The 18,284-nt window shown below is 51.8% G+C and overlaps 6 protein-coding genes across 6 annotated transcripts; 4 read left to right on the top strand and 2 right to left on the bottom strand.

Annotated features, from left to right (window-relative positions):
• Nucleotides 1–375: 375 nt before the first annotated feature.
• Nucleotides 376–2,798, bottom strand: FIBRA_00756 (uncharacterized protein; the record flags this gene model as incomplete). Its single annotated transcript, XM_012322644.1, has 4 exons — nucleotides 376–512; nucleotides 567–2,534; nucleotides 2,595–2,618; nucleotides 2,684–2,798. 4 exons carry the CDS (start codon nucleotides 2,796–2,798, stop codon nucleotides 376–378), a joined length of 2,244 nt encoding a protein of 747 aa, XP_012178034.1.
• A 421-nt stretch (nucleotides 2,799–3,219) lies between these two features.
• Nucleotides 3,220–4,762, top strand: FIBRA_00755 (uncharacterized protein; the record flags this gene model as incomplete). Its single annotated transcript, XM_012322643.1, has 6 exons — nucleotides 3,220–3,320; nucleotides 3,375–3,651; nucleotides 3,740–3,835; nucleotides 4,299–4,445; nucleotides 4,497–4,583; nucleotides 4,640–4,762. The coding sequence occupies 6 exons, from the start codon at nucleotides 3,220–3,222 to the stop codon at nucleotides 4,760–4,762; spliced, it is 831 nt and encodes a 276-aa protein (XP_012178033.1).
• Nucleotides 4,763–5,168: 406 nt separating this feature from the next.
• FIBRA_00754 (uncharacterized protein) lies at nucleotides 5,169–6,958 on the top strand (the record flags this gene model as incomplete). Its single annotated transcript, XM_012322642.1, has 6 exons — nucleotides 5,169–5,189; nucleotides 5,243–5,944; nucleotides 5,994–6,117; nucleotides 6,174–6,666; nucleotides 6,728–6,870; nucleotides 6,927–6,958. The coding sequence occupies 6 exons, from the start codon at nucleotides 5,169–5,171 to the stop codon at nucleotides 6,956–6,958; spliced, it is 1,515 nt and encodes a 504-aa protein (XP_012178032.1).
• Nucleotides 6,959–7,337: 379 nt separating this feature from the next.
• On the top strand, nucleotides 7,338–9,120 carry FIBRA_00753 (uncharacterized protein; the record flags this gene model as incomplete). The annotated part of the gene is made up of 9 exons (XM_012322641.1): nucleotides 7,338–7,404; nucleotides 7,458–7,535; nucleotides 7,586–7,701; nucleotides 7,770–8,005; nucleotides 8,056–8,294; nucleotides 8,347–8,408; nucleotides 8,464–8,504; nucleotides 8,556–8,946; nucleotides 9,010–9,120. The coding sequence occupies 9 exons, from the start codon at nucleotides 7,338–7,340 to the stop codon at nucleotides 9,118–9,120; spliced, it is 1,341 nt and encodes a 446-aa protein (XP_012178031.1).
• A 505-nt stretch (nucleotides 9,121–9,625) lies between these two features.
• FIBRA_00752 (uncharacterized protein) lies at nucleotides 9,626–12,102 on the bottom strand (the record flags this gene model as incomplete). The annotated part of the gene is made up of 14 exons (XM_012322640.1): nucleotides 9,626–9,716; nucleotides 9,774–9,901; nucleotides 9,974–10,014; nucleotides 10,466–10,553; nucleotides 10,606–10,683; nucleotides 10,743–10,774; nucleotides 10,839–10,930; nucleotides 10,990–11,457; nucleotides 11,517–11,669; nucleotides 11,728–11,774; nucleotides 11,836–11,841; nucleotides 11,906–11,917; nucleotides 11,969–12,028; nucleotides 12,079–12,102. 14 exons carry the CDS (start codon nucleotides 12,100–12,102, stop codon nucleotides 9,626–9,628), a joined length of 1,320 nt encoding a protein of 439 aa, XP_012178030.1.
• A 1,666-nt stretch (nucleotides 12,103–13,768) lies between these two features.
• FIBRA_00751 (uncharacterized protein) lies at nucleotides 13,769–16,519 on the top strand (the record flags this gene model as incomplete). Its single annotated transcript, XM_012322639.1, has 3 exons — nucleotides 13,769–14,040; nucleotides 14,092–14,543; nucleotides 14,598–16,519. The coding sequence occupies 3 exons, from the start codon at nucleotides 13,769–13,771 to the stop codon at nucleotides 16,517–16,519; spliced, it is 2,646 nt and encodes an 881-aa protein (XP_012178029.1).
• Between the last annotated feature and the right edge of the window lie 1,765 nt (nucleotides 16,520–18,284).

Here is an 18,284-nt window from a genome sequence, read left to right as displayed (position 1 = left end):
CGGTTCAGAGTGCGCTCGCTTGAAAGTTGAGTCGGGCTAACTTGACGCTGTATTTTCGATCGGAGGAAGCCGATCACGAAGATCAAGATCCTCTGGGTCGCCCATATGTTTTGGAGCAGGCCGGCTCGTTGCTCAAGTGAAATAGATAATAGATAAATTGTCCAATTTAACAATGAAGTAGCCAAGGGGATATACTGTATATGAGGACGCCCATTAGATATGATACTAGTCACAGCAATACAGAGACAAGGGGCACGGGCATCCTGACGACCTCTCCCCGTAAATACCAATGATCTACAAAACCGTGCGTCGACTTGTTTAGACATTTCAACAGTAATTTTACACCAACACAGACGTGCTCATTTTTACTACAAATCAGCCATCCATGCTGAATAGATCGTCGTCGTCGCCAGTAAGCACTGGCCCACTCAACGGACTCAGTGAACCTTGAGGGTTGTAGCTTCGTCCGCTTGGATTACGCGCTCCACTACCCATAGGCGTTGTGCCACCACCTGAACGAAAGTTGCATCAGAAGTGAACAATTTCTACAGTAGCACACAACGTACGCGAAGCGGCAGCAGAATATGATAAACGAGAGAACATGGCTTCCAAGCCACCCATAGAAGTCGTGCCGGGGTTAATCGATGTCTGCGCCGTAATACTTTGTGAGAGCTGATCCAGCGAGTTTCCAGTTCCAGGTGACATGCTATGCCATTCGCCTGATGCGCTCTGGGCATGGCCAAATACCTTTGTTCCCGGAGAGAAACCACCCAACTGGCTGAATGCCCCTGGAGTTGAAGGTGAGGCGATGACAGGCGGTGGCTGAGCATGTATACGGGAGTATCCAGCAGCAAGACCTTGCGGAAGACTCTGCCCAGGAGCATGAGCTTGCAATGCTCTCGCCGAGGGAGACGCTGCACTCCGTCGATCGTCTACATCCTGTGCGAACGCATCGTTACCGCCTAGAATGGTGCGACCAGATGCGCGCAGGTGAGTGGATTGAGAAACGTTCACGTCAGCAGAGATATAATCCAACGACGTACGATTCCCCAACACACTAGTACGAGGAGGAGAGAGTGCCCCTGCGTTGAGACCGGCTCCGTAGGCGCTCGGATGGATATTATGCGATATATTGTTACTAGCGTTTGCATGCAAAGACGACATCCCAGAGAGTAAATTGGATCGTTGGTTTTTCGCATTCATGTAATTATGATGAAGGCCAGGCAAGAATGCAGCAGACGCGTTTGAAGGCGCGAGCATCTCTTCGACAGGTAACCTGCCTGACAGCCCAGAGTTGGACTGGAATGAACTGGGAGTGCCATTACCTAAACCGCCCCCCAAGACGGATCCTCCAGAGCCACCAATCTCGTTTCCGTTCCCACTATCAGCCCATATCGAGCGAATATCCTGCATTAAAGACGGTGCAGGGACCGAGCGCGAATATCTATGCCCTTCGGCTGATGATCGCTGGCCGCTCATCGTATCATGTTCCGGACTGATCATAGTAGGGCGATTGCCATTTGTGCGCGAAAACCGCCTAGACCGTTCTTCGGGAGTGAGAAGGTCCGTCAAGGAACTTGGGATAAACTCCTCAAAGTCTTCGTCTTCCACAACGACCTCACCCGCCACCCCACGCGCATTCATACCGCGTGGATGGCGGTCGGTTGACCAGTTCATCATGGTACCAAGGGAGGCAGATAGACCGGAACGACCTTTAAAACCATTGGCAGAGTCATCGGCGTCGTTGATTACGAATACCGTCTGAGTTCCAGGAGCGGAGAAAGGCGACGCAGGCAGACCAGCAGCGGCATTAGGAGACGTACCAGGAGAGAACCCGTTAATCCGCGACGTCCTGGTGACAGATGACGAAGCGCGTGGAGGGGAACCAATGGGTCCGAAGTCAACACCATTAGGAGAACTGTGTTGAGCGTTCCCGACACGGCGAGGCGCCGAAGGTGTGCTGACAGGAATGGGCGAAAGAGATACGTTCTCGCTCGTAGATGATTCATCAGCCTTTTCGGTTTCGACCTGGGTTATGTCTTGTACGAATTCAGACGAGTTCGCGCTGCCCTGCGCGGCAGACGACTTTCGTTGAGCAGGTGCAGTGGGCAGTTTGTTGCTCTCATCGGGTAGGCCGAATGAAGCGAAATCGGTGTCTTTAACGGGAGGAGCAGGCGTGGACGGCGACAAGGTGGCCTTGAGTGGCATAGGTATGGCCGTACGTGAAGTATTAGAGATTGCACGAGTAGGCGCCGTCGATCCGGAGAGTAGTGGATTGCGGGACTGCGAACCCCCATTCCCTCCGCCTTGAGAACCGCCCTTGCCAGATCGACCGCCGCCTCTTCCACCATCTCTTCCACCTCCGGCAGCAGTATTGGCAGCGTTAGCAGCAAGTTGGGCGGCCTTTTTGTTCTTCCTGTCCATAGACATGCTCTGTCCGGGTAGAATATGCGCGAGTGCACATTTATGGCCGAACTTGCAGTTTCCCTTCATAAACCAAGCGCATACCTCCTTCTGTTGACCTGGTTCGAGGACTGTATGGGAGAATGGGCAGGACGGACCCGCAGTGCAAGAACCGACTTTGAAAAATTTACAAGGTACATGAGAGAGGTCCTTGGCTAATTGCGACGAAAAGATACATTCTTTAGAAATCGCGGACAGTGTAATACAGCAGATGACATACTCTTCGCAGAACCCTTCGACTTCCCGCCTTTGTCCCGCTCTCTATCCTTCTCGCGGTCGCCCTCTCGGGCAGGCTCGTGAGCTTCATCATCTTTCCTATTGTCTGTGGGGGGCATCTACAAAATTGAAAAGTACAAAGACTGAATACACGGAATGAGAGTGGTCAAGAAACGTGCAGCACTGCGACGGAGAGCGTTTTAACGAGACGGACGAGCGGTGAGTAGACGAGGGTGGACATCCAAACACGGGCCTTCTGCGGTACGATGGCCAGAGTGCACGTGGCTCGTAATCGCAAGTTTTGTGATTTTGACTAAGAATAACCTTAATCAGTAATTTCTGACCTATCCAGAAAATATTGGTTCCTGAAATTGAGACTAATAAACACTCTTCCCATCATCTGCCATGGTGTATCCAACAATAGAGCACCTCGGGGCCGGTAAATTCAGCACTAGCGCACTGAAACATACCATTGTCGGGCTGCATCTGTGCTCTCCGCCGAGAATCACTCGCTGAGACAATCTCACTCGATTCACACTCATGCCTGATACAGAGCGCACGCCAGCACCAGCCAACTTCGTAGTGGGCAGCAACTATCAAGTACTGGATGTTATCGGCGAAGGGGCGTATGGGATCGTGTGGTATGTGGCGATACACTCTAGACGTCGTACTTTTTGAGACCGATTATGCTGCAGTTCGGCCCTCCATGTTCCCTCGCAACGCAAGGTCGCCATAAAACGTATCAGTCCGTTCGACCACTCCATGTTCTGTCTCCGCACTCTTCGTGAGATCAAGCTCTTGCGTCACTTCCACCATGAGAACATAATCTCGATCCTGGATATCCTGAAGCCTCCGAGTTTGGCGGAATTCAGGGAGGTATACCTCGTCCAGGAGTTGATGGAGACGGATCTTCATCGGGTCATACGGACACAAGAGCTGAGTGACGATCATTGCCAATACTTTATTTACCAGGTCTGTTGCCCGGCTCATTTCGTCCTTCTACGAAAAGTGAATGTCTGCTTACCTGATCGCCCGTCTGCGACGACATTCCTATCACCAGACGTTGCGAGCCTTGAAGGCTCTTCATTCCGCTGACGTTTTACATCGCGATCTGAAGCCATCTAATTTACTCCTCAATGCTAATTGTGACTTGAAAGTGAGTGTACTGCCAACGAGCCTGCATACCGCTACAAATTTCGTAGTGTTTTCGGGTATCACAGGCTGACTTCTGCACAGCTTTGTGATTTCGGGTTGGCGCGCTCTGCTCGACCGCCACCTAATGTAGAGAACGATAGCAGCACCTTTATGACCGAATATGTTGCTACCAGGTATCTGCTAATGTCGTTATGTGATGCTCACTGATAACTAATCGCCGTCTATTGTCATTACATCATCCAACTTACGGATGACTCTGTAGATGGTACAGAGCGCCGGAGGTTATGCTCACGTTCAAAGAATATACCCGTGCAATCGATATTTGGAGTGTGGGATGCGTTTTGGCCGAAATGCTCAGCGGGAAGCCACTTTTTCCAGGCAGAGATTGTGTGTAATTTTTTTCTAAAAACCGTGGACAGCATTCGCTAAAGTGACCGCACTGTGGCTGCTCAGACCACCACCAGCTCTCTATCATTCTCGATGTTCTTGGGACGCCATCTCTAGATGATTTCTACGCGATAACATCTCAGCGATCAAGAGAATATATCCGCGCGCTACCGTTCAGGAAGAAGAAGCCGTTTAACACCTTGTTCCCGAATGCGAACCCTTTGGTGTGTCCGCTTTTTGTCATATAAGCACTTGGATAACCTAGACATATATAGGCTCTTGATCTCATGGAAAAGTGCTTGACTTTCAGCCCGAAGAGAAGGATTGAAGTTGAGGAAGCTCTTAAACACCCATATCTAGAGGTAAGCTCGACTGCAATTCTCCATGGGGCTAGTGTCAATTAAGCTTGCGTGATAAGGCATATCACGACCCACAGGACGAGCCAACGGCGGAGCCACTAGACCCCTTGTTTTTTGATTTTGACTATGGCGACCCGCTGGGCAAAGAACGACTTAAAGGCACGTCCTTCGTCCAACATTGATTTCTTCCTGGAGTCTGATCATGGTGCTGGCTTCGCAGAACTAATTTACGAAGAAGTCACTCGTCCTCGTGCCCAATGATGTTTCGGTGGGAGGTATACACGATGAGATACCCGGGAGGTGCACATACGGACAATAATATGTACCATCATCAAGTATAGTTACAGTACTCAGGTTTGTAATAGAGCCCTGTATGCAATCTCACCTTGAACAGGTTGAAGGCTGCTCAAAAGCACGTGAGAATGGGCCGTGAGGTATGACGTCGATACTAACTGCGAGCTCCCAATCACTGGGAGGCGACGTACGACAAGTGTATCCCGTCCTTACACTAACGCAATATACACCCACAGGAACACTGAAACTAGCCATTCTTCTCTTCACTACCATCTCTTACAATTCGCCAACACTATGTCACAACCATTTTCCAAGGTTCGATTGTGCTCTCCCGCATGGATGGACGCATAACTCACACAATATTGTAGATGGGCGTTGTAGGCGCAGGATCCATGGGCTCTAATCTGGCTATGCTCTTCACCGAAAACGGCCTTCAAGTGTCCATCTTCGACGTCAAACCCGAAAATATAGACGCTCTTCCGACCGTCTTCGAAGGCGGGCTCGACGCGAAATACCGCGACTGCATCACTTTGTTCAAAGAGTATAAGCCCTTCATGGAGAGCCTCGGTGGCACTGGCATGCCCAAGCTCCTCGTGTTCAGCATCCCCCACGGTAGCGCGGCCGACAAGATCATCGAGGACATCCGCGACCACCTCGCCGAGGGAGACATCATCCTTGATGGAGGCAACGAGTGGTATTTAAATGCTGAGCGTCGTCAAAAATACCTTCAGCCCCATGGCGTCTCGTATATCTCCATGGGTGTTTCGGGAGGATACCAGTCTGCTCGTCGTGGTCCTTCCATTTCACCTAGTGGGGACAAGAGGGCACTTGATTCAGTCATGCCATTGCTAGAAAAATTTGCCGCGAAGGATCCAAAGACGGGACTGCCATGCGTTGTGAATTTGGGACCGGCCGGTTGTGGACACTATGTGAAGATGATCCACAATGGTATCGAACAGGGTATTCTAGGTATTGTCAATGAAGCCTGGGAGTTGATGTACAAATGCCTCAACATCGATTTGGATACTATTTCCAAAATTTTCATGGAATGGGGCTCTGAAGGCGAACTGGTGAGAACATTTCGAGATAAGAGGGATTTTGAACTCATCTTACGGCCAGAAACGTAATTTCTTGATCAATATTGGAGCAGAAATCTGTGGACGTCACCACCCGAACAATCATCCGAGTCACGTCCTGAACGAGGTGCAGGACAAGGTCGTACAAGATGCTGATGAGACGGAAGGTTTGTTTGGCCGATATTTCACAGTGTAGTCCGACAACTCACTTGTCGGCTCTTAGGGACCGGAATATGGTCCGTTATGGAAGCAACAAAACGTCATGTCTCTGCACCTACTATAGCCAGCGCCCATTTTTTTCGCATTGCGTCTGCGGATCGGGCCCAGAGGCTTTCTGTTGTTGATAATCTTGGGGAATCCCTCGGTGCAGCCAGGAAACAACAAGTCGATGAGGTGTTCTGTAAAGCATTTGTGGAAGATCTCCGCCTCGCCGTATATTGCGCATGCCTGGCGTCGTTCGCCCAAGGGCTCAATTTGATTGCTCGTGCTAGCGCGGATGAAGGCTGGGGTGTGGACCTCGCGAGTTGCATCCGCATCTGGCGAGAGGGGTGTATCATTCGTTCCGAATACATCGCTGACCTCCTGCAGCCGCTTCTCGAGAAGGAGTGCAAGCTGACCAATATACTCACACTAAGGCCTGTCGGAGAGGAGGTCCGGCGTACGTTGCCGGCACTGAAGAAGGTGGTTGTCACAGCGATCGAATGGAACGCACACATGTGAGCTCAGATCTCGTTTGTGGCGACGACATGTTGATGCGGCAGCTTGTCGCTCTGTCAGTCCTGCGTTGAGTGCCAGTCTTGAGTACTACAAGTATTGCGCCGGAAAGCACCTGCCAAGCCAGTTCATGGAAGCAGAGATGGACTACTTTGGCGCGCACTCGTACGATCTGAAGTGCGATGGGCCGGGTGAGGTCAAAAAAGGTGAGAATTTGCGGGTGCGAAGTAGGAAGAGCGGCTGACACTGGTCGGGTGTAAAGGACAACACCACTTTGAGTGGAAGCCGGCGTAAGCGGTGGTAGTAGAGCGGTGACACGCGTGAGACAGGGATGAGGTGAACAGGGGGACGGGTGCATGTACTTGTATAGCCTGCGCATGTAGCGTAAGAGTGAAATTGGTGTGCGGATGGGCCATCTTGAAGACGGTTGCGTCGGAGGCGAGGAGTGGCTGGGGAACACGAAACATGTGAAAGCCTTGTCGCCTTGAAACGGTGGCGGGTGGGCGTCTAAGGGGTGCGGCAATCGGGATTCGGACTTGCACTCGCCTTGCCTCGATTGCAGTTCCAGCTCGCATGTGACTCGTCCTCTCGTCCTTCCACCTCTCCTCGCCGTCTTGCACAGGCCACAAGCGCATGCACTGACCACCTTCCCACTCGCCCCCCACTCCCAACGATGTTCCGCATAACACCGGGCTTATGGGAGAGGATCCATCACTATGCCTCCTTCCCCCAGACAGGCGGTCAGTGGCAACGTTCGTACCCTCTCGGATGATTCACCCTTCCCCATGCACAGTGTCTCTGCAGCAAATGGTGCGGTTCGGGCAGAACCCCAGCCAGGGAACCCTTCTCAGAGCCAGCCAATTCTTGCTCGGTACGAACACCTGCGTCTTCATGTGGCTCATTATATTCATACTGTGGCAGAGGAACTCCCTGTTCGTCTGGCTCACAGGGTGAAAGAACTGGACCAGCTCCCTCACAATCTCAGCGTAATGCCCTCGATTTGCAAAGTCAAGGATTGGTATGCTCAGTCATTCGAGGTCCGTTCTGCCCCACGGCATCATAATTGTTTGTCCCTTCCTTACACTAACACCACTGAATCGAATAGGAGCTTATTTCATTTCCGTCACCCAAGTTGCCCTCCTCTATTCGGGAAGCACTTGCGGTAGCCCCTACCGAGATTACCCTCCCAGAGTCCACGCCAAATCCCTCCCAGCCTTACTTCGGCGCCGATGATTATGGCATTCCGCTGGAGAATGGGTTTAGCAGTGCGTCCAGTTCCCAGAGCGGGAGCGGAAATGCAAACGGGTTTAGCACAAAGTTGCGTGTACCGATGGAAAGACGGTGCGCGGCGAAGCAGTCATCACGTTCTTGCTTACTGACTGCCTCGACAGATATTACGCAGATACCTCATCTATAAACTGGCCACCCGAGGTTCAAGATTTTAATCGCCGCTTCACGAAACAACTCGAGTCCATTAAGCGGCGGCACGACCCCACGGTGACTACGGTCGCACAGGGCGTGCTTGAGTGGAAGCGCAGTCAGAATGCCCGGAATATCAATCTCGATGTGCAGCATTGGCTAGACCGATTCTACCTCTCGCGTATAGGCATCCGGTTCCTTATAGGCCAGCGTAAGTACTGGTCGGGTGGTTTCAACAGACCTCAGCACTGAGGTTCATACAGACATTGCTCTCAACACCTTACAACCCCATCCGGACTATGTTGGAATCATTTGTACGCGTGCAGTATGTCCGCTCAATGTACTGTCTTCCTCATGTCTTCTAACTCCGCGTATCACAGAATGTACATGATATTGTCCAGGAGGCGATCGAGAATGCTCGGTAGGTGTCTATGACCAACAGGCTTCTGCATCTTTTCAATTGTTCTGTTAGCTTTGTCTGCGAGGAACATTATGCCATGTTCAAGGGACCACCGGTGCAGCTCATCTGTCCGAACGACCTGCACTTTCCATATGTGCCGGGTCATCTTTCTCACATCTGTTTTGAACTTTTGAAGAACTCCCTGCGTGCCGTTGTGGAGCGGTACGGGCCAGAGAACGAAGACCATTTTCCTCCCATCAAGGTAATCGTCGTAGAGGGTAAGGAAGACATCACGGTCAAGATTTCCGATGAGGGAGGGGGCATTCCGCGGAGCGCCATTCCGCTCATCTGGACATATATGTATACGACCATGGAGGGACAGAATATCGATCAAGATTTTCAGGCGAGTGATTTCAAGGCACCTATGGCCGGGTTCGGGTACGGGCTTCCCTTGTCGCGACTGGTCTGTGTTCTCCTTTCAATGATGTGAACGATGTAGCAGAAACTGATCACTTGGTCGTTTCAGTATGCGCGGTATTTCGGGGGTGATCTTAGGCTAATCTCAATGGACGGATTCGGAACGGATGTGTACATCCACCTCAATCGGCTGTCGAGCAATCGCGAGCCATTGCCGTGAGGGAGAAACGATCAACGATCAATTGGACTGCTATTGTTAGTATACCATCGCACTGTATTGCACCGTCATAATCACACAGCGCTGTACTTAACGACCTTGCACGTCGGGCATGTAACATATATCACAATCAACATACAATCTTCATCATTTCATTTATCTTATATTTTTACGTTATTTGAATAGTGCTTTGCCATATAGCAACTCCAGATTACGAACCTCGGGAATGTGGACTACAGAGACACGGCGACGCTATCAGAAGGTATTGTAATTTGCGTGATTGAAGAACGAGTGTAAACCTTCGCTTCAATATACCTCCTGTCCAAATACTCATACCAATGACATCCACAACGCGCTTGATTGGCCTATCTTCACTCGTCTCACATTGCGCGTTACCGGTGTGGTGTAGGAGGCCTTTTGTGCCGCTCCCTTCCATGACGGCCACTAAGCCTAGGGACTCGCGAGCCTGTAGCGGTCCAAAAAACGTGAGTCGTGCTTTCCGCAAACATCAATAACGAATTGGAGGTAGCGGCTCGGCGCGTATTGTCGCCAAATCGACGGACTGGTCAAGTGCTTCATTGACTTCACCGATCAAGACACTAGCGAGATCCTTTTAGACGACAGGTCGCGAAGACATATGGAGCAGGCACACGTACATCTGGTCACCCTTTACAAGATAGAGGCCCAGAGGGATTTCCTCGACACCCTCGTCTGCGCTATAAACGCGCTCCTTCGAATCCGACAAGACCACATTCGATTTCTGGTCGTACCCAGCCATGACACCCTGAAGAAAGCAGGGCCGAGGGGAGCATACGTGAGCCGCCGAACACGATTATATTCATGCATAATGACGCACTATAATCGAACGACCATCCTGGAGGATGAGCAGAACACAATCTGAGATGTATACGGAGCAAGTAAGACCGCAATCCCTTCAACAAATTTAATGGATACAGATCAAGAGAGCAAAGCATAGGAGAGTGGAGACTTACGGTCAACGTAGCCTTGTAAGCTAGCCATACTAAAATGCGTTCGTCGTAAGTGATAGGCTATATCTTTAGTACATAGTGTGCTCTGTAGCGCAGGGTCTTGCCGACAGGTCGTCTTTTTTTTTTGAGCGGAGCTCTAATTTACCGCAAATATGAGGAGGCGGAGCGTGAAAAGTGATATCACAGGGAAAACTGCATCGTATTGGTAAAGTTCACTACATCGTACATGTACAACAAGCTTCTTTCTTCGTTTTCGCTAATACGCCGCCAATGGAAACATCACAGGCGGCCTGATATCATGTGATGTCGTCAGTGATTGAAACTAACGCCGCAGGCAGGAATGTGAAACTGATACGCACTGACGTTGCCGAGGTCAGCGCACGCCTCCTTGACGCGCGCCGTCAAGGTCTTCTCTCCCTCGCGGACCCAGACACGGGGATCATAGTACTGTTGATATATTAGCTTCCGAACGAGACCGCCACATCCAGGCTAGACAAACCTTCTTGTTGGGCTTATCTGCACCTTCAGGGTTGCCAACCTGGGACTGGAGGTAGCCAGACTTGTTCTGGACAAAATCCTAGATAATAATCGCTGATGAACGCCCGGACTGTCTCTTGACAGGAATGGGACACTTACCCGGATACCGACTAGGTAAGCGAATTGCGTGTCTAGCAATAGTGACAAGATATGGGTCAGCGAGAGGTACCAACGTGCTGAGGCAAGTCTGTTTACCCGTGTCCACGTTCATCTTGACGACGCCGTTCTCCACGGCTGTCTTGATCTCCTCTTTCGTGGAACCAGAGCCACCGTGGAAGACGAGGAAACTACGCGGGCCAGCGCAACTGTCAGTGCGGCCATGGGTGCATATACGCACTATACTCACAGAGGCTTCTTCTTGCCGGTCTTTTCTTCCGCATATAGCTGGTGCTTCTGGAGCAGCTCAGGGTGTAGACGCACATTGCCGGGCTTGTAAACGCCATGTACGTTACCGAAGGCAGCCGCTATGCTGAAGTTCGGGCTGATGGCGGCTAGTGCGGTGTGCACGTCATAGATGTCTGGGGGCTGCGTGTAGAGCCGGCTGCTATCTACGCCGGTGTTGTCGACACCGTCCTCCTCACCGCCAGTGATGCCAATCTCCATCTCGAGCCACAGGCCAATGGGTGCCATGCGCTTGAAGTAGGCTACACAGGTCTCGATGTTCTCCTCCTTGGACTCCTCGGAGAGGTCGAGCATGTGCGACGAGAAGAGCGGCTCCTGGTGCACTTTGTAGTAGTCTTCGTCGGCTTTGAGCATGCCGTCAAACCACGGCAGCAACTTCTTCGCACAATGGTCTGAGTGTAGCACTACGGGACTAGACGGATAGACGGGCTCGGAGAAATTCAGAAATAGAGAATATGATGTAATGCTTACACGCCATATTCCTTTGCAAGGATGCGGACGTGGTGGGCAGCGGCGACGGCGCCCGCGATAGAGGCTTGCTGCTTGTCGTTGGCAAGACCTTTTCCAGCAAAGTAGGCCGAGCCACCCTGCGAGACTTGGATGATGATGGGGCTCTTGATGTCACTAGACCAGACGAGATTGAATGCGGCGCAGCGGAGCGGAGATAGGGGAGATGGCTAACCGGGCAGCCTCAAGCACCGCATTCGCAGTTGAAGAGGATGTCACGTTCTACAATAATTACACGATAAACTATGCTAGCTGCACGAAGAAATAGAAGAGGTAAACTTACGATGGCCTGACGTTTGCAGCAGTATGACCATTGTGTAAGCAAGAAATGGGAAGGTGGTGGCGAAACTCACGGGAATGGCAAACTAAAGAGACAAGATGGATAAAACAGTGGTTTGAGAGAGGAAAACACGCACCTGTTGCTCCTTTGCATACTCGAAAAGCTTGCGGACGTTGTCGCCAGTCAAGACACCGGCCTGGAATTACTGTGAGTTGCAGGCGAGATTGACTAAGTATATCAACGTACAGGGACAATGTCAAGTACACCCATGTTATTTGAAGATTTGAAAGAGTAGGGGACTGGAGGCTGGGGACGATGCAGATGGTAGAGCACGGAGGAGAAGATATAGTCTGGGACCCGCGCTATCGGCGCCTGCAATCATAGACGCGACTACGATATATCGATCGCGATCATGTGACCTTACGTCATCGCTTGAAACCACCGCAATTGCTATGATCACGGTCTGAGAGCTGGTTGACAGAGCCGGGGTGTCTTCGTCGACATTATTCGCGCCCAGATGCTGCCCACGACCACTCTGACAAGCCGGTTTGAGCAGCCCCGAGCAACCCCACGTCGACTACAAGCGCAGGGCAATGGCGGGATCGTGACTGAGTTTCCGTAGAGTCCCGGCGCGTTTCGACACAAGTTGTTCCCCGCCCAACCCCCGCCGGCCCGCTCAAATTCCAAGCTATACGCAAGACGCTCTATGCCTAATTTGGGTGCTACGCTCACAAACTTACCTAAGTCAGCGGCGGGGCGTGGGCGCTGCGTTTCCATAACAGGCGAGCAGGGACAAGACGGAGCCTAGAGGACACGCGCGGGGACAGGATTGCAAGTACTACGTCTTGTATTTCAAGGACGCTAAGTATGTGCGACCCTACAGTGGGTCCCAAAACGAAACGAAATGTGGGGTGCGGAGAATGCGGGTATAGAGCCGCAAAGGTAGTCAGTCGTATACCACATGTACCAACCAACCATGAAGGGGATCAGGAATGGCGGAGAGTGGGATGGGCACATTAGATGAAACGCAAGATCGTAACTCTTCTGAGACTAGGGCGAGTGGGGTTTCAGTCAGCGACAACCTGAAGGAATGAGCTCGGGATATGGAGGTGGAGAGCACCCCGCCGACGATCACGAGTTTCAGTCACTGAACGAGCGTGTGCGGCTCTGTTGCGCTGTTGGGGTGACAGGGCGTCGGTGCGATGATGAGAGGAGAAACAGAAATGAGAGATGGGGTGAGGAGTAGAGAAAGAGGGTTGCCATGCGCAGGAGAGGAGGAGGGTTGCCGTAGGTAGTAGGCCGATTGGAGCGACGATTTACGGCGGACGGAGGAGGATCAGGATCGGACGTCACTTGTTGGGCGGTTCCTGTCAGCTTAGGAGCGACGTGCACTCCGCCTCCCGCGCACACACATAAGCAAGCCCCTCGGGGGTCTCGGGCAGGGAGCAGGCGGATGCGAATGTCATCGGCCGGCCGGGGTCCGCAGGCAAGGGACAGCGGTGGCTGGGGAGGCCCCGCCATCCGAAATGCGCGGACTCGAAGTCCCCCCCGCTGCAGGACCCCTGGTCCCGCCCAGCGCGATCTTCCTCCCGCTGGTTGAGTGGCACGTCCCGTCGTCTAGCCTGGGATTGTAGCGAACACAAGTCGCGGAGATGCCATATCCTCGTACAGCGGCACTCCGAGGCTGCGCCAGGACGGGGCCACCCGGGGTCCTGACAGGTCCCATAAGGGCCCACATGCTTGCTTCGACTGCCGTTTTCGGGACATAGATGGCCCACCTTCGGGCACGCGTCCATTGCTCCCCCTCGGCAATTTACGCCCATTCATTCCTCCTCTTCATCATCTCCTCCACCCTTTCCGTTCCCCTCGCCTCGCCCATGCCCTCGCCCACGCCTATTTCTCCAGCCCTACTCTAGCCTCCCGTCTGCCTCCCCAAATGCCTTTTCAGAGGTATCTCGAGGCGGCCCCTGTCCCAGGCCCTGTCCTCGAAAGCTACAACCACGATCCTCGCGATGTCGCCCTCGGCGTGGACTCTTCGACATTTTCAAACAACGTCCAATTCCAGGTCCCCACCCTCATCCTCGGTGCCCCCACCCTTGCCCCAGGAGGCGGCGCCGAGGTCCTCCCGCCGGGCTTCCTCCCTTCCACCGCCTCCCTTACATCCTCCTGGTTTTCTGACCCTGCACATAGCAAGTACTCTGATAACCTGTGAGTCCTATTCTCTAACTCCCCTCTTGGATGTTACATCTATCCCACCAGAGCATCCGGCTCCGCCGCACATAAATACCAACAATATCCCCCACACAATCTACATCAGCAAGGGCTTCAGCTCCCCGCTCTCTCCCAGCAGCTTTCGTTTTCGCACCAATACCCGTCATCAAATCGCTCATTCTCCTCTGATCACACGCTTCCGCAATCTTATCGGCACTCGTACCTTCCCGCTTCACATGCATCTAGTTGTGCATCACTCGTTTCCGTCCCTGCGCCTCAGCTACCGGCCTCACTTTCTCAAAATCCTTACGTCCCTCCATCTTTGCCGTTGCCCATACCTTCGTCCTACGGCTTGCCTGTTTATTCCACTACTGGCTTTGACCTGCTTTCCATACTGAGCCGTGTGGCTTCTCGTCCGGATCCCAAGATCGTCCTAGGTCCGGTGGACATGACATGTTCATTCGTTGTGTCGGACGTTCGCCGCTATGATTCGCCGATAGGTACGTTTTGTCCGTATCGGCTTCTACTGTACATCTGACCGCCATCTCTCCTAGTATATGTGTCCCCCACATTTTGCAAACTCACTGGATATGAGGAACACGAGATCCTCGGCAGAAATTGCCGCTTTTTGCAATCTCCTGATGGGCGCGTTCAGCGAGGCGAACTGCGGCGACACACATCGCCAGAGGCCGTGATGAATCTCAAGCAGTGTTTGGCACAGGGGAAGGAGTGTCAGACCAGCATTGTTAATTACAGGAAGGGCGGTACGGCATTCATCAACCTGGTGACGGTCGTACCTATCACTGGAGGCGTGAATAATGGCCCAGACGAAATCGATGACATCGTCTATCACGTTGGATTCCAGGTGGATCTCACAGAGCAGCCTAATGCCATTTTGCAAAAACTCAAGGATGGCACCTTTCTTGTTGATTATAGCCGGAAGCATTCCTTCTCATCTCCATCCACCGGCATTGTGCGTAACTGGCGAACCAACTCGGCAGCAATGCGTGGCGTCTCTAACGAGCTTCACACACTTCTTTCCGATTCCGCGTTCGTCGATTCTATTCCAATCTATGCGTCCACCGTATTCCCACTTGCGCCTGCTGCAGGAGACAAGCCTGACCAATACGATGGGAACCAGCCGTTGAATATGATGCTGCTCGAGAGTACCCTGGATTTCATACATGTCGTTTCTCTCAAAGGCGCCTTCCTATACGTTGCCCCGGCCGTACGACGTGTCCTTGGGTACACGCCTGAAGATCTTGTCGGCAAGTCTCTCGTGGACTTCTGTCACCCCGCAGACGTCGTTCCTCTCATGCGCGAGCTGAAAGAAAGTTCGATAACTCCTGGGCCCAGCAGTGCACATGTCACAAGTAGTGAGTCGCATGGCAATCCTAGGCGAGTCGACCTGCTCTTTAGGATGTCCACTAAAGCAGGAAATATGGTCTGGGTCGAATGCAGGGGGCGACTACACATTGAGCCCGGAAAGGGGCGAAAGGCGATCATTCTCAGCGGTCGAATCCGCAATATCCCCCGATTGAATTGGAGCCCTATCGCCCGCGCTGGTGGACTGTCTGTTCCTGTACCATGTTCGGGAACGGCGGCGGGTGCGTCTACTGAAGACGATGAGAATGGTGAGGTTGAGACGGAGTTCTGGGGCCTACTGAGCAGACATGGGACTTTCTTGTTCGTCAGCATGGCTGTGCGGGACGTACTCGGCTGGGGCACAGGAGAAGTTATCGGGAGGACCGTGAACGACTTTGTATGCGGATCGTCTTCCGCAAGCCAACAGCAGAGTATTCAAGAAGAGCTAGCTCGTGTGTCTGCTGCTGATGCAATCTTGGATACCAGGAGTACGACGTGCGAGATGAAGCGAAAAGACGGAGCTCAGGTTGTCGTACAAATGATTTTGTATCGTTCCCAAGACAGCAATGAGCTCATCTCATGGTGCGATGGTTCTTCATCACCATATGGCTCACATAGGCAGAACTTTCCCAGCCCAGTCGTATGCCAGATCAAACTCTGCGACCATTCGTCGTTGACGATACCTCGCGCTGGATATATCGTGCATCCACTGGGCGACAGCGTTTTCGACGAGCTGAGGATCGCGAGAGGAAGTAGCTGGCAGTATGAGCTGCAACAGCTGAAGTATGCGAACCAACGCATGATGGAGGAAATCGCTACCCTCGAGCAGACAGTTACCGGCAGGACTTGTCACTCCCCGGTGCTGTTGGCTCAGCCTCAACCCCCCTTGCATCCGCAGCTTCAACTCTCACATCCTATTCTGCAACAGTCGCAGGGTTCATACTATTCCGATGAGCTGCAATACTCTTCCCCGCGGGTAGATGATCGTCGGCAGCACGAGTGGAGACAGCGGTCTGTCGCATATCATGACGGTGAACTACCGTTGTACTCAATAAACCAACTCCCCATGAAGCGATCATGGGATGGCTCCGATGATGGAGGTCCTACTTAATTTATCTGGTTTTCATTCGTAGATTGCACGATTCATGATATTTTCAGCCACGGTTCTCGTTGTCTTTTTCGCTCTGCTTTCGTTGCACCACAGTACAATTTGTACATATCCGGTTTCTCTAGCTAGCTTAGATGTTGGTCGCCAGTGACCAGTGCTGCTTCACCCGATCAGTACTGCACTGGCCTAGTACCAAAGAGGTTATATCAAACATCGCGATGTATCATAACTCAGAACACATGAAGTCGCTGTAACACCTTCCATTCGAATGATTTGACCTGGTGAAGACATCAATTTTAGTCACTCACGAGGGTTGTGGATCTGATCGTAATTCAATCGCCATTCACTCTGGTTCAAAATTCAAGCGAGGTCCAAGGGGTCGATCCTCGAGCTCAACGATCGGTACTGAACAATCGGACAGCCGGGAACTATGATTTTCCAATCTACCACTGTGACTCAGCTCGAGGCAGCCGGCGCGAGCGCCACCAGTGTGCGATACCCAACAGAGTAGGTACAATGTACAAATCTGATTTCAGGAATGAGATTCCAATTGCACACTACTGTTGCACATCAGCAAAAATCGAGCCCTCAGATATTGGTTGTCAATGCAGCGCTCGACCGTTGCCGATGCAGTGGAATATACAGCGCGAGACGCTATTCCTGAAACTGCATTATCACGCATTGAAGCAGCCACTGATAGGCCTCCCAAAACTAATACAAAGGGTCAAATTAAGGGGCAGGAAGTGTATGCAGCGGCTGATTGTCACCGCTCGCGGGCTCGACGTGATCTGGGGTTTGACCGCTTATGTCTGCAAGTTCAAAGTCAGCATTAGAGATGATGGTTACACTATCCTCCCCCTCTTTGAATTGTTCTTCTGAGCACGAAAACCATGGCAACTCAGTAGGAGAAAGACGACTGTCGACGACCTGTCGTACCTGAAGCTACGCCAAGCAGGGCTGATTCCACCATTTTGAAGAGAGAATTCTCTACTTGTGTCGAATCGGACAGCTCTCGTATGTCAAGCAGGAGGCGGCATGACAAAATGGCTGTCAGACTTCCAAAACCTGAGATTGCTAAACTTTCGAATCTATTGCTGTGTGCTCACGTGGTAGATATGTCGGCCATGACTGTAGCATACTAAATATAACCGAGTCTTAGCATTCACGAGTCACTGTGTGAGCTGGGACTCACAAAGAGTAACCTTCCCACGATTATCCCAATGGTGTTCACAATAGAAAGCAATCTGTGCACGGGACTCAGCCCGTCGTTGCAGTTGCTATCCTGCATGGAAAGTGGCACACCCAAAATATATGCCCGCTGGATTCAATGAGTATACCGTTGATAGTTGATGATAATGGATACGAACTATCCTTTACCAAAACTGTGGAGACCCGTGAACTTGAAAGATTACGTAGTAAAGCCTTGCGATGTTGGGCTAATTTAATCCAAGTCAGGATGAGAATTAAGGCGTCTGTGAGTAGAGCGGTTGCTCTTGCTGCTATGAGCCCTGCAGGATGGATCAGTGCCAACATGCTGAGTGTAAAACGCACTGAGACCTACATTCGACCTGTCGACTGTGTGCTGTGAATTAGAAGGAGCTTTTGGACAAAATATTATGCACTATACTTGGTCCATTTAACCTTACTGGTACCACCACACGAAGTGGTGCCTGGTGCGATGAAAGCTGGATCCACTGCGACAAACCTGAAATATGTATACTACATGAGCGAACAAAATCGTGTAAGTAGATATCTGGTAAGGCCTTGC

Source organism: Fibroporia radiculosa (genome assembly GCF_000313525.1).
Source record: "Fibroporia radiculosa TFFH 294 genomic supercontigs, scaffold303, whole genome shotgun sequence".
In the NCBI taxonomy this organism is placed as follows: domain Eukaryota; kingdom Fungi; phylum Basidiomycota; class Agaricomycetes; order Polyporales; family Fibroporiaceae; genus Fibroporia; species Fibroporia radiculosa.
Note: the sequence above shows the minus strand (reverse complement) of the source record. Positions and strands in the feature narration are given on the sequence as shown.